This window comes from Myxocyprinus asiaticus, chromosome 6 (assembly GCF_019703515.2).
Source record: "Myxocyprinus asiaticus isolate MX2 ecotype Aquarium Trade chromosome 6, UBuf_Myxa_2, whole genome shotgun sequence".
NCBI lineage: Eukaryota > Metazoa > Chordata > Actinopteri > Cypriniformes > Catostomidae > Myxocyprinus > Myxocyprinus asiaticus.
In genome coordinates, this window is record NC_059349.1 from 54051629 (window position 1) to 54066011 (window position 14383).

General features: G+C 40.9%; 1 protein-coding gene across 4 annotated transcripts in view; it reads left to right on the forward strand.

Annotated features, from left to right (window-relative positions):
- LOC127443008 (protein unc-13 homolog A) overlaps positions 1-14383 on the forward strand; it is a 94808-nt gene that overhangs the window by 54226 nt on the left and 26199 nt on the right. For 2 of the 4 annotated variants that reach the window (XM_051701467.1, XM_051701469.1), the window contains 8 exons: positions 179-348; positions 946-1061; positions 4954-5117; positions 5243-5396; positions 5527-5595; positions 10005-10094; positions 10318-10452; positions 12176-12303. In XM_051701467.1, the coding sequence (XP_051557427.1) occupies positions 179-348; positions 946-1061; positions 4954-5117; positions 5243-5396; positions 5527-5595; positions 10005-10094; positions 10318-10452; positions 12176-12303 (1026 nt within the window). The remainder of the gene's footprint in view (positions 1-178; positions 349-945; positions 1062-4953; positions 5118-5242; positions 5397-5526; positions 5596-10004; positions 10095-10317; positions 10453-12175; positions 12304-14383) is intronic. The other 2 variants (XM_051701468.1, XM_051701470.1) reach the window with 1 other exon arrangement.

Here is a 14383-nt window from a genome sequence, read left to right on the forward strand (position 1 = left end):
GCCATGGATACTAACCCTAACTATAACCAACCCATAAAATCAGAGGTAAATGATTTATTGATAAGAATGTTGTTTAAGCCCCAACCCTAAACCTAACCCTTTAATCTGAATGGTTGATTGAAATGTTGTTCCATGTCCTGTTTAAAATAAGGTTGATGCAGTGTGTTTTTGTCTGCAGTGAATGTCATAACTCTTCAGACCGGATAAAGGTGCGTGTTTGGGATGAAGATGATGACATCAAGTCTCGCGTGAAGCAGCGATTCAAACGCGAGTCTGATGACTTTCTGGGACAGACCATCATTGAAGTGAGAACACTCAGTGGAGAAATGGATGTCTGGTATAACCTCGGTCAGTATGTGCATGTATTAGGACTTTCACTGTGTGCTGAGAGTAAAAGTTTGGTTTGACTTGTTCCGTGTGATGTGAGTCCAAAGACGAAATCCAGACAAACAATTTGTCATTGAATATTGTCTCTTTTAATAACTGTACACATAGCATATGGAGTGGTGGTGGCAGCGTAGTGGGCTAAAGCACAGAACTTGAAAGCAGAAGGTTGCTGGTTCAATCCCCATAGCCACCACCTGTGTCCAGGTTGCTCTAGGGGGGATTGTCCCTGTAATAAGTGCACTGTATAAAAGCATCTTTGGATAAAAGCATCTGCCAAATGCATAAATGAATGTAAATAGCACATATGAAGTAAAGAAGCCATACAACTCCACTTCTGTTAATATGTACTCAACCAAAACACTTCTGAGAGACACTTCTGAGAGGCAGCTGAACTGCCAGTATTCTTAAAGAGACAGTACTGTTTTAGCATGTGTTCTGCATATCAATATAAATACTTGAGATTGCGTGTTTTCTGTACCTGCTTGTTTAGCAGCATTTCTAATGATGCCATTTGGACAGAGTAGAATGATTAGATATTTTCTCTCTCTCTCTGAACAGACAAGCGCACGGATAAGTCTGCTGTATCCGGAGCAATCCGTATGCACATCAGCGTTGAAATCAAAGGAGAGGAAACTGTATCTCCATATCATGTCCAGTACACCTGCCTGCATGAGGTAAATGCAGAGATCAAACTATAAAACACTCACACTTATGAGGACATTGTGGTGTAACATTGTGTTATATGCTCATAAATCCAAATTTCATCTATGTGCGGTTTTGTTGTCGATAACAGCAAAATACTGAGGGTGTTTTTACAGATTTCCTGTTTCAGTGGCATACCCAAAATTAAAGGCTTATGGGAAAAAAAAAGAAAGAGTAGGGTCAAGTATTTGGTATTATTGTATAGAAAACTTTTCACATTTTTTTAATGATATAGATTATGATAAATTCTAATACTCTTAGCCTAAGAAAACTGCTGAAAAATCACAAAAATCCACTTTTTTCTTATTTTTCTGATTTGACAATATTTGTCTCAGGGTGTTTTTTTAGCCAGATGCTGTGTGCACATTGTGCTTCATGTCAGTTATCTAATGATCTGTGCATCTGATTGCTTTGTGTGTGAGCTCATTTGAAAGATAATCACCTACTCTAAGTAATGGTATATGATATTTTATGTTTTTTTTTTTTTTTTTTGTGAAGTTATAAGCAAAATCACGTCATATAAGCAACAGCTGTTCACATAAAACATAAATGTCAAAGACGTATACTTAGCTGTTACTCGCTATATTATTATACAAAATTAAAGCTTAAAACTTTTTTTCCTAAACAGTTGCAACCACGACTTGTCGCCAAGCACCGTGCAACTACGAATTTTTTCGGCCGCTCGGTTTCTATTTTTGTTGCGTTGTGCTGGTAGCTCCTCCTGCTTTTTTGCAGTGTAGAATCCCACTTCACATAGCTGTATATTAGACATCAAAACGGGGCTCAACAATAAGGATTTTGAACAATCAAAGAAAACCAGATGTTTAAGATTGCAAGGCATAAAAGTTATGTACAGGATTAATCAGAATCAGAATCAGAATGAGCTTTATTGCCAAGTATGCTTACACATTCAAGGAATTTATCTTGGTGACAGAAGCTTCCAGTGCACAAACAATACAACAACAAGACAGAGATAATACAAATAGAATAAAAATAAAAAGCAAATAGAATATATAAATATATATAAATACACAATAAGACAGAAAAAAATATATATATACACATATGTACAAATACAGATCTGTTATATACAGATAGTGCAAGGGAATGTAATGCAGAAGAGGTAGGATATGTTAAATAAATATAATTGACTAAGCTGTGTATTTGCATGTAATTATTGCTCAATGGGGCAGTTTGAACTGTTCATGAAATGGATAGCCTGAGGGAAAAAACTGTTCTTGCGACTGACGGTTCTGGTGCTCAGAGCTCTGTAGTGCCGGCCAGAAGGCAACAGTTCAAAGAAGTAGTGGGCAGGGTGAGTGGGGTCCAGAGTGATTTATCGAGCCCTTTTCCTCATTCTGGAAGTGTATAGTTCTTGAAGGGAGGGCAGGGGGCAAACAATAATCCATTCAGCAGTCCGAACTGTCCTTTGTAGTCTTGTGTGACGTCTGATTTCATGGCTGAACCAAACCAGACAGTTATTGAAGTGTAGAGGACAGACTCAGTGACTGCTGAGTAGAACTGTATCAGCAGCACCTGTGGCAGGTTGAACTTCCTCAACTGGCGAAGGAAGTACAACCTCTGCTGGGCCTTTTTCACAATGGAGTCAATGTGGGTCTCCCACTTCAGGTCCTGTGAGATGGTAGTGCCCAGGAACCTGAATGACTCCACTGCTGCCACAGTGCTGTTTAAAATGGTGAGCGGGGTTAATGTTGGGGTGTTGCTCCTAAAGTCCACTATCATCTCCACTGTTTTGAGCGTGTTCAGCTCCAGGTTGTTTTGACTGCACCAGATGGCCAGCTGTTTAACCTCCCTTCTGTATGCAGACTCATCGTCATCTCGGATGAGGCCGATGACAGTAGTGTCATCTGCAACATTCAGGAGCTTGACAGAGGGGTCCTTGGTGGTGCAGTCATTTTTGTACAGGGAGAAGAGTAGTGGAGAGAGCACACATCCCTGGGGGGCACCAGTGCTGATCGTACAGGTGCTGAAAGTGAATTTCCCCAGTCTCACTAGCTGCTGCCTGTCCATCAGAAAGCTGGTGATCCACTGACAGATAGATGTGGGAACAGAGAGCTGGGTTAATTTATTCCATAGGAGAGCTGGGATGATGGTGTTGAAAGCCGAACTGAAGTCCACAAAAAGGATCCTTGTATATGTCCCTGGTCTGTCCAGATGTTGCAGGATATGATGCAATCCCATGTTGACTGCATCATCCACAGACCTGTTTGCTCTATAGGTAAATTGAAGGGGATCCAGAAAAGTTCCAGTGATGTCCTTCAGATGGGCCAACGCCAGTCTCTCAAATGACTTCATGACCACAGACATCAGAGCGATGAGTCTGTAGTCATTAAGTCCTTTGATCTTGGGATCTTTGGGACAGGGATGATAGTGGAGCATTTGAAGCAGCAGGGAAATTCACACTGCTCCAATGATCTGCTGAAGATCAGTGTGAAAATGGGGGCCAGCTGGTCAGCACAGGATTTTAGATAAGTGGGTGAACACCGTCTGGGCCATGTGTTTCCTTGTCTTTTGTTTCTGGAAGAAACCGTGCAGGTTGTGTAGCGGGGGTGGGGGGGAGATTGGTTGCAGGTGTTGGTGTTTGTGTGAAGTGAAGGTCAGAGCAGGTGTGGGGTGTGGGACTGGGCTTTTCAAATCTACAGTAAAACACATTCAAATCTTCAGCCAGTTGTTGATTCCCTTCAGAGTTGGGGGATTGTGTCTTGAAGTTAGTAATGTCTTTCAGGCCTCACCACACTGATGCAGGGTTGTTAGCTGAAAACTTGTTTTTCAGCTTCTCAGAGTAGCTTCTTTTAGCCACTTTAATGTCCTTAGTCAGTGTGTTTTTGGCCTGATTATACAAGATTTTATCCCCGCTTCTGTAAGCATCATCTTTGGCATGAAGAAGCTGTCTGAGTTTTCCTGTAAACCATGGTTTGTCATTGTTGAACTTTAAATAAGTCCTAGTAGGAATGCACATATCCTCACAGAAACTGATATATGATGTTACAGAATCTGTGAGTTCATCTAGATTGGTGTCTGCAGCTTCAAAAACACTCCAATCAGTGCAGTCAAAGCAGGCTTGTAGTTCCAGCTCTGCTTTATTGGTCCATCTTTTTAGAGTCTTTTCTGCAGGTTTAGCTGATTTTAGTTTCTGCCTGTAGGTTGGAAGAAGATGAACCAGACAGTGATCAGAGAGTCCCAAAGCTGCACGTGGGACAGAGCAATATGCATCATTTAATGTTGTGTAGCAGTGATCTAGTATATTTCTGTCCCTGGTGGGGCATGTGATGTGCTGTCTTGGCAGTTCAAGGGTGAGGTTGGCTTTGTTAAAATCACCGAGATAATAATAAGTAAGTCCGGGTAGTGTTGTTCCGTGTCTGTGGTCTGATCAGCCAGCTGTTGCAGCACTGCGTTCACGCATGCTTGTGGCGGGATGTACACACTCACCAGAATAAACTAGGAAAACTCCCGCTGCAAGTAGAAAGGCTTACAGTTGATAAAGAGTGCCTCCAAATTAGGACAGCACATCTTCTTTAACGTTGTTACATCTGTACACCAACTTTCATTGATGTAAAAATAATAAACATAAGACATAGTGAAACTGACCTGAAATTATCTCCATCTCATCCATTCTTATTGTTGAGCCTTTTAATATGTTCTGATTGGCTGTGATTGTGTCACTTTATTTAATAGTTCACTTTCAGTGAGATTTACACTGGAAACGTGTCACTTCAGGACTTCAATGTTCATGATAAATCAATGTTAGGGAAGCCCTTCTTTGAAAATCCTCTTTAAAATGAATTTTCGACTGAGAAACTGGTCATTATTGTTACTGAGTGATTTACTTGTGTTTTTCTGCAGCACATTTTTCACTACACTACTGAGAAGCAGAACAACGGCGTGGTGAAGATCCCTGATGCCAAAGGCGATGACGCTTGGAAAGTGTACTTTGAAGAGACAGCACAGGAGATTGTGGACGAGTTCGCCATGAGATACGGAGTGGAATCGATCTACCAGGCCATGACGTAAGCATTCAGTGAATGAATAAATAAATTAGCTATTAAAATTCTTACAGAAATGTACAAATCAAACAGTATCAGTGTGATTACAGTAGCATTTTAATAACATTGTTTTGTATGTTTGTGTTCAGGCATTTTGCATGTCTGTCATCAAAGTACATGTGTCCCGGTGTACCTGCGGTCATGAGCACACTGCTGGCAAACATCAATGCTTATTATGCTCACACGACACAGTCATCCAACAACGTGTCTGCCTCTGACCGCTTCGCTGCTTCCAACTTTGGGGTCAGTTTAGATTTCAGTTAAAAACAGACTCATTCAACTCATGTGTAAATTGTTTTGGTAGATTACTTTTCTGTTGGAAGATTAACTATTACATTGATGAGTTATGTTTTGCATATTTATTTATTTGCAGAAAGAGAGGTTTGTGAAACTGTTGGACCAACTGCACAACTCCTTGAGGATAGATCTCTCTATGTACAGGGTTTGTTCTCATTGCCCTCCAATAATACTTTTTATTGACTTCTATTTTTACACTACTGACCTTTACACTCACAGAACACTTTATTAGGAAGACCTGTACACCTTCTTATTCATGCAAATATCTAATCAGCCAATCGTGTGGCAGCAGTGCAATTCATGAAATCATGCATATATGGGTCAGGAGCTTCAGTTAAAGTTCACATCAACCATCAGAATGGGGAAAAAAGTGATCTCAGTTATTTCGACCATGGCATGATTGTTGTTGCCAGACGGGCTGGTTTGAGTATTTCGGTAACTGCTGATCTCCTGGGATTTTCACACACAACAGTCTCTAGAGTTTACTCAGAATGGTGCCAAAATGAGAGAGGCCAATGGAGAATGGCCAGACTGGTTTGAGCTGACAGAAAGGCAACAGTAACTCAGATAACCCCTCTGTACAATTGTAGTGAGCAGAATAGCATCTCAGAATGCACAACACGTCGAACCTTGAGGCGGATGGACTACAACAGCTGAAGACCATGTCAAGCATTTTATTAGGACCATAATGTTCCTAACTAAGTGCTCAGTGAGTGTATATTTACACTACTGACCTTTATATTTACACTAATGACTTCTATATTTACTCCACTGACTTGTATATCGACACTATTTACTTCTATTTTTACACTATTGACCTCTGTAATTACACTATTGACATTTAAAGTTACACTACTGACTTCTATATTTACACAACTGGCTTCGACATTTACACTAGTGACCTTTATATTCAAACTTCTGACTATTACATTTACACCACTGACTTCTATATTTACACTACTGACCTTTATATTTATGCTACTGACCTTTATATTTACACTGATGACGTCTATATTTACACTACTGACCTTTATATTTACACTACTGTCTCTGCCAGCGCTCCTGACCACGGCAGCCATCAAGTGGTGTGGTGGTGGCGTAGTGGGCTAAAGAACATAACTGGAAATCAGAAGGTTGCTGGTTTGATCCCCACAGCCACCACCATTGTGTCCTTGAGCAAGGCACTTAACTCCAGGTTGCTCCGGGGGTATTGTCCCTGTAATAAGTACACTGTAAGTCGCTTTGGATAAAAGCGTCTGCCAAATGCATAAATGTAAATATAAATGTAAGTTCCCTGAGGCCGTTGATGAGCCTGTCCTGTTCCCTGTCTCCATCAATGAGTCCGTCCAGTTCCCTGGGGCTGTCAACAAGCCCATCCAGTTTCCTGTGGCCGTCAACGAGCCTGTCCTGTTCCCTGTGGTCATTGATGAGCCCGTCCAGTTCCATGTGGTCATCGAGTCTCTCCAGTTCCCTGAGGCTGTCAACAAGCCCATCCTGTTCCCTGTGGTCGTCGACGAGTCCGTCTAGTTCCCTAAGGCTATCAACAAGCCAGTCTAGTTCCCTGTGGATGTCGACAAGTCTGTCCAGTTCCCCATGGCCATCGACGAATCCGTCCTGTTCCCTGAGGCTGTTGACGAGCCTGTCCATTTCCCTGAGGTTGTTGACAAGTTTGTTCAGTCACCAGTGGTCACCATCCAGTCTGCTCAGCCTCCTGCGTCCACCAAGGACCAGTTTGCTCTGTCTGCTGCAGACTGCCAGGAGGCGGAGGAGCCCACTGCTCTTTCCACCCACAAGAGGAGGAGGAAGAGGAGAGGGGTCCCTGCATCAGGGTCTGCTGCAGCGTTCCAGGAGGGGTCCGAGCCCGCTGCAGCTTTCACCCAGCCTAACTCTTCGCCTGCGGCCGTCCAATCTGAACCTTGTCCAGTGGCTGCACACTTACAGTCTGAACCCTGCCCCGCAGCCTTCTACGTCCAATCTAACCCTGTCCAGTTGTAACATTCTCCCCTTATTAGAGAGAATACACTGAAAATAAATACAGTTCAGAAGCTGTTTATACCCCAGTTTACTTTTCTGTATGAACATGAGAATCAAATGAAAACTATGCACCATGTAACCTTGAAACAAACAGTCAAATGTATTATACAAATATATATAAACATCCAAACACCAATACAACAACATTTAATCCCTTCCCCTCCCCATAATATATACATGAATACTGGTGGAGCAGTATACTAAATAAAGTATCTGTCTTTCTGTGCAACTGATAGTCTCTCCAGTAATGGTAGAAATGGATAGCTCTTACCACGTTAACAAATGTCCCTGTAGCATTGATCCTTAAAACGCTCAGCATTGTTTAACATTCCGGTAAAGTAATCCAATATCAAAGGCAATGTGTCCAAGCACAAATCCTAACAAAAAAAAGAATCACTGTTGAAAAACACAGGTAAATCCTGCCAGCAGGGCAAACAGCAAGCATGGAGGCAATCCTGGAATGTTGTGAATCGATTGGGAGAACTAATCACCTTAGAGAACAAAAACTCCCCAAACCATAGTTCCTACCCCTTATATACCCAACCGTGTGCTCCAAACACGGTCATGTGGGATGAGAAAGTGAAAAGGAGGTGACATATACAGGAAGTAACAGGTGAACACAGCATAGCAATCTGGGTAATGGAGTTTTACAGGGAAAATTATATTTCAGTCAACAAGAGGTAAGTACTTGACATTACTGATATTATGTGATTTGACATTACTAACCTGACATTAATATATAAATATGTAGCAGTATTACACAGTTCTCAGTGGCCACCAATGACCTGTCTGACCCTGTCCAACTCTCAGCGGCCATGACTGACCTCACCATCTGCCCAGTGGCTGCCACAAACCACACCCTCGGCGCAGCGGCTGCTAACCACCATTCTGTCTGTTCCCCAGCGGCCGTCAACCAGCCTTTTACTCAGTCCAGAAACCAGCACCCATCAGACACCAGTTACCATTCTGTTGCTCAACCCAGTAACCAGCACCCATCAGACACTAGCTACCATTCTTTTGCTCAACTCAGTAGCCAGCACCCATCAGACACCAGCGACCAACCTTTCACTCAGTCCAGTGGCCAGCATCTGTCTGACACAATCAACCAGTCTGTTGTTAAGTCCAGTAGCCAACACTCATCAGACACCAGCTACCAGTATGTTTCTCAGCCCAGAAACCGGCACCCATCAGACATCAGCGACCAGTCTGTTGCTTAGTCCAGTGGCCAGCACTCATCAGACACCAGCTACCAGTATGTTTCTCAGCCCAGTAACCAGCACCCATCAGACATCAGCGACCAGTCTGTTTCTCAGTCCATTGGCCAGCACTCATCAGACACCAGCTACCATTATGTTTCTCAGCCCAATAGCCAGCACCCATCAGACACCAGTCACCAGTCTATTGTTCAGCCCAGTAACCAACACCCATCAGACACCAGCTACCAGTCTGTTGCTCTGTCTGTTCAGTCCCCAGCAGGTGCCACTCATTCAGTCCTGTCCCCAGCGGTCGTCAAGTCTGACCCAGTCCTGTCCCCAATGACCACCGTCCAGCTCTCTGCGGTCCTCACTCGGTCTGACCCAGTCCTGTCCCCAACAGTGGTCGACCTGCCTGACCAAGTCCTGTCCCCTACGATTTCCGACCAGTCTGTCCGGTCCTCTGTGGCCGTCACTGACCTTACCAACTGCTCAGCGGCTCGGACTTTGCCCTGGCCTCCTGGTCCATCTAAGCCTCCGGTTTCTCCTCTGGCTCCACCATGGCCTTCTGGTTCACCTACAACCTGGTCCAGACCATCCCCCTGGTCTCCCCCACCTGCCCTCCCTGGTCTGTCATCTGTCCCTCGGCCTGGCCCATTCCGTTCCCCTGGTCTTCCCCACCCACCCCCTCCTCGATCTGCTTTCTGGCCTCCTGGTCCTCTGTCCACTCCCTGGGCCAGTTCATCAGTCCTGTCAGGTGTGGATGCCAAGATGCCGTTGTCATGATCCTGTTCTGTCTGCTCTTCGGTCTCTGTCTGTTTTCTGTTTGTGTGTGTTTGTCGTGTGTATGTGTAATTGGCTGTGTCTGTGTTTCTGTTAGCCGTGTGCTACCCTGTCCCTGCCTCCTCATTACCCTTGTCACTCTCCCTCGTTTAGTCCTTGTTATGTTAATTGCCTTCACCTGTTCCTCATGTGCCTATATATACACATTCTGTGACAACTTCTATATTTATGCTACTGACCTTTATATTTACACTACTGACTTCTATATTTACACTGCTGACCTTTATATTTACTTTACTGACTTCTATATTTACACTACTGACCTTTATATTTGCAATCCTGACCTCTTTATGTTCACTATTGACTCCTATATTTCCACTACTGACTTCTATATATTAATACATCTGACCTCTATACTGACACTAGTGACCTTTATATTTACACTACTGACAGCTACATTTACACTTCTGAATGCTATATTTATACTACTGATTGTGTTAGGGCATGTGCAACTGGCTGTGTAACTGATGTGTGTGTGTTTCAGAATAATTTCCCAGCCAGTAGTCCTGAGAGGTTGCAGGATCTGAAGTCCACTGTAGATCTTCTGACCAGCATCACATTCTTCAGGATGAAGGTTCTTTATTTATTCTTTACTGGTTCACTTTAGTTGTAGGTGACAAATTTACAGATTTTAAAACTTTGTACCACTTTTACTTCTTCTGAAATGTTATTGAGACATCATTTATAGCGCTTTAGCAACATTTCTTGGCCTTAAAATCTCTAAATATAAGTCTAAGTCTCATTGCCAAGAAGAATCACTAACAAGGATCACATGGTGTTTGCGTGTTTGTTTTCAGGTCCAAGAACTCCAGAGCCCTCCCAGAGCAAGTCAAGTTGTTAAAGACTGTGTGAAAGCATGTCTAAACTCTACATACGAGTACATCTTTAATAACTGCCATGAGCTGTACAGCCGAGAATATCAAAATGACCCTGTGAGTACATGTGTGAATGTAAACCTGTGTCTGTATGTTTTATCAGAGACAGTATAAACCAGGGACTAAAAATGATTCAAGGAACGAAAACCAAAAACAAACTAAATTTTTAGCAGAACGTAACTGAAAAATAGAACAAAGTGTAAAATGTTCTGGAGTGAAAACGTTATTTTTAAATGCTGGTAACTGGTTATAACCGGTTAATTTTTTTCTGATAATATTTTCATGAAACTAAAGGCCAAAGAGTTTATCACAGTACATTTCTTTGCCTAATTGCCCATTGTGGATGTTGTATTCTGTGAATTAAGACCTTTTTACCAACTGTGTATAAATATCATATGTACATGCATGGAAATTCAGATACAAGGAAAACATTAGAGGTAAAAAGTACATTTCTGAGTTGTTTCCAAGTCTTCACTGAATAATTATTAGATATGATGCATTAATACAGATTTGATGCTGCCGGGTTTTTGACTCAGAAGCAGATCTGTAATAAAAATGATACTTAACTGTTAATTAACTGTATGCTTGTTATGATTTCTATGCTGAGAAATCCACCACACCGGAAATAATTTTGCTTATTTTGGTGAGGCAAGTGGCTTATTTTGAGCTTTTTTTTCCAGACCAGGTCGCTTGTTTCACTTGTGAGATCTGGCAATGCTGCAATTGCTATTTCACCCACCCCTTAGTGCAGAGTACCGTCATTTTAAAAAGAACGTTATTAACTGTTATTTTATTTTGTTCTAACCGGTAAGCATTTGGAAAGGAGGCTGCGGAACTTTTTGAACCGGAAGAAAAAATTCAATTTTTGCTCAGAACGAACCGAAATGAAAAACATTTTGTTTTTAGTCCCTGGTATAAACAGGAGATGGGCCACTTGTAGAAAAATGACTCAACACTCAAGATAAAGATTTTACATTAGACACCAAATGGTGATGCAGAACAGTCCCAAAATTGTTTAGGGCACAAAAGTAAATAGAAAAAAGTCCTTAGAATATATTTATCCTTGTTACAAGTAAATCTGCATTCAATGTAGTCTGAGTCATAATTTCAAATTAATTTGCACAGCAACACAGTTTGATTGGATGCACGACCTTTGACGTCAACAACAAAAGACATGAGAAGTGTTGTCTCCCTCCTTTTAAACATTGATAAGCCTATTTATTTTGCTATCTAACTATGCAGGATTATACGGTTAGTTGCATTTTGGGCATGTTGACTTCAAAAAAGACCTTCCACTTTCAAGCTCAAATTGTCATGCTGATTTTATGCAGTTTAGTTCTTGAAAGTAAGAGTGCTCATTGAAAATGAAATATTGATTATGGTCAAGGTACTGTAGCAGTTATGAATCGAGAATAAGAACTGCAGTGTGACGTGTGTTTATCTCTCTCCGTCTCTGCACTTACACTGCAGAATTTTATAAGTAAGATTGAAGACATGTCTGAGTTTTTGGCACCTCATAACAGGAGCAGTGACAGATGCTCCCAGTGTGTGTGTGAGGTTTTATGTATGTAGGCCTGATACCTGATGGAGCGCACACACAGTGTAATGCATTATTTTTGAATTAGAGCATATTGATAGTAGCATCTGTAGTCTTAAGATGCCTTATAATCAGCATAGGTGGTTATATGACTACAAAACTGAACAGATATCTTGTCTGGAAGAGTGTTTATATTCGTATATATGACATGAACATAACTCTCTTGTCTGTGGTTCTGTCCAGTCCAAGACGGTTCCTCCTGAAGAACAGGGTCCCAGTATTAAGAACCTAGACTTCTGGTCTAAACTCATCACACTCATTGTGTCCATTATAGAAGAGGATAAGAACTCCTACACACCCTGTTTAAACCAGTGAGTATGTGTTCTCCCTACAACACCAAACACTCTTCTTTCAAAACAAGTTCAGCCTGCACTAATGATGTACATCCTGGGCTTAAAGGAACATCCCAACGTATTGAAAGGTTTTGAACCCTCTGGTACACTTGCCCCATAGACTTCCATTGTAGCTGCATCACTGTAAACACGATTTCCATTTGTTTACATTAGTTTCTGTGGCATGTGACAGAAAGCAACAGATGTGGTAAATACTGTAGATCAAGATTTAAATCATTTGCAATATTCCTTTAACAGGTTTCACGGGTCTTAAATTCAGTTTTTTAAACCTTAAGGTCATAAAAAGTCTTAACCCTTTAAGCTCGGATGGGCCTGTGAGAAAAACAAAATTGTCAAAATATTAACAACTACAGTCTTGACCAACACAAAATAGGTATCGTTTGAAAGCTTAGAAGCTCTACTTTCCAATGCATGTAGACATTATGACCAAAACTGAACAAGTGCTTTGAAATTTGCAGACAAATCAGAAGTGTTCAGTTTTGATAATTTATAAAAAAATTAAATAAAAAAACAACTCATCAAATAGCCATGTGTCATATGTTGTTGGAAAGCTCTCAAAGAGTAGAATACAACCAGCGTATTTATCTTACACACAGACAAAAATATAGCGAGTAATAGCTAAGTATATATGCCACGTGTTCGCTTATAACTTCACGAAAAATAAACTGAACATAAAATAGCACATACCATTACTTAGAGGAGTTGATTATCTTTTAAACGAGTCCACACACAAGGTAATCAGATGCATACATCATTAGATAATCCACATGAAGCACAATGTTACATATGACCACCAGGAGATGTCGCCAAATACATGATGCAGACTCAGTGATAACTCAAATGGCACAGAATGAAACTCATTCTGTGAAATCTCATTACTAAAATCATGTCTGCATGCTATACAAACCTTTAGTCATTGTTGTGTTTGCATGTGTAATTAGTTCTTATGCACAATTATTGTGTTTTATTTGTTTGGAGATGTTTTTGGACACGTTTTTTAGTTATTTTTGTAATGTTATAACTTTTGATTGCTTTGTCGTATCAACACATAATTTTTCTCAGATACAGTTGACATGACTGGAAAGAAAACAAAAGCAGTTTTATTTACACACAGAGATATATAATGTCAAATCAGGAAAAAAGTCAATAATTGTGATTTGTTTTCAGCAGTTTCTTAGGCTGAGAGACTCAGAATGTATAATAATCTATATCATTAACATTTTTTACAAGTTTTCTTTACAATGATACCAAACACTTGACCCCCCTTGTTTTGTTTTTTGGTCGAGTTATATTTAAGATTTTTAATGACCTTAAATTTGAGAAAACTGAATGTAAGGCCCATGGGAACCCTGTTAAAGCAATATTGCAAATTATTTTCATCTTGATCTATGTACCACATCTGATGCTTTCTGCATTATTAAACTTTAAAAGGCTACGATTTAATTGAATTAATGTATCGTCTGCGTGTGATGCGGGCTTCAAAGTGAAAATCACGGGGGGAACTCGAGTTTCTGGGTGCGTCTCATTTAGCTCCCTATGTCATGTATAGTGAACACCAATTCGGGTGCTGGCAAGGGTGTTCATCCACTAAACATTGGGACACTCAAGACTCAATTACCTGCAACACAATAACGAGCTCACGCATTCAAGCGCAGCTGTTATTAATCAGCACCATCGCTGTATAAATGACACTATCGTTCATTTTCATTGAAGATATTCAAACGAACAGTGTTATTTTGAAAGATAAGTGACATTAAATAAAGAAATAAAAATATAAAAGTGTATTTTAAACCTACTTTTACTTTTAACAGCTCTTTCGTTGTAATTATAGTTGAAAGACATTACAAACATCATTGCTTTTAAAGAGAAAATAATGCTTGGACATCATAAATTCACACTTGTGCGTGTCTTCTAACGGCTTGAGAGACTTCAGAAGACATGATGACATTTCCAACATTTTTACGGTGCATTGTGGGATTTTTGGGAGTGAACGCTTCAGTGCCTTGTAACCTTTTTGCGATTGAGACAGCCCTTAAAA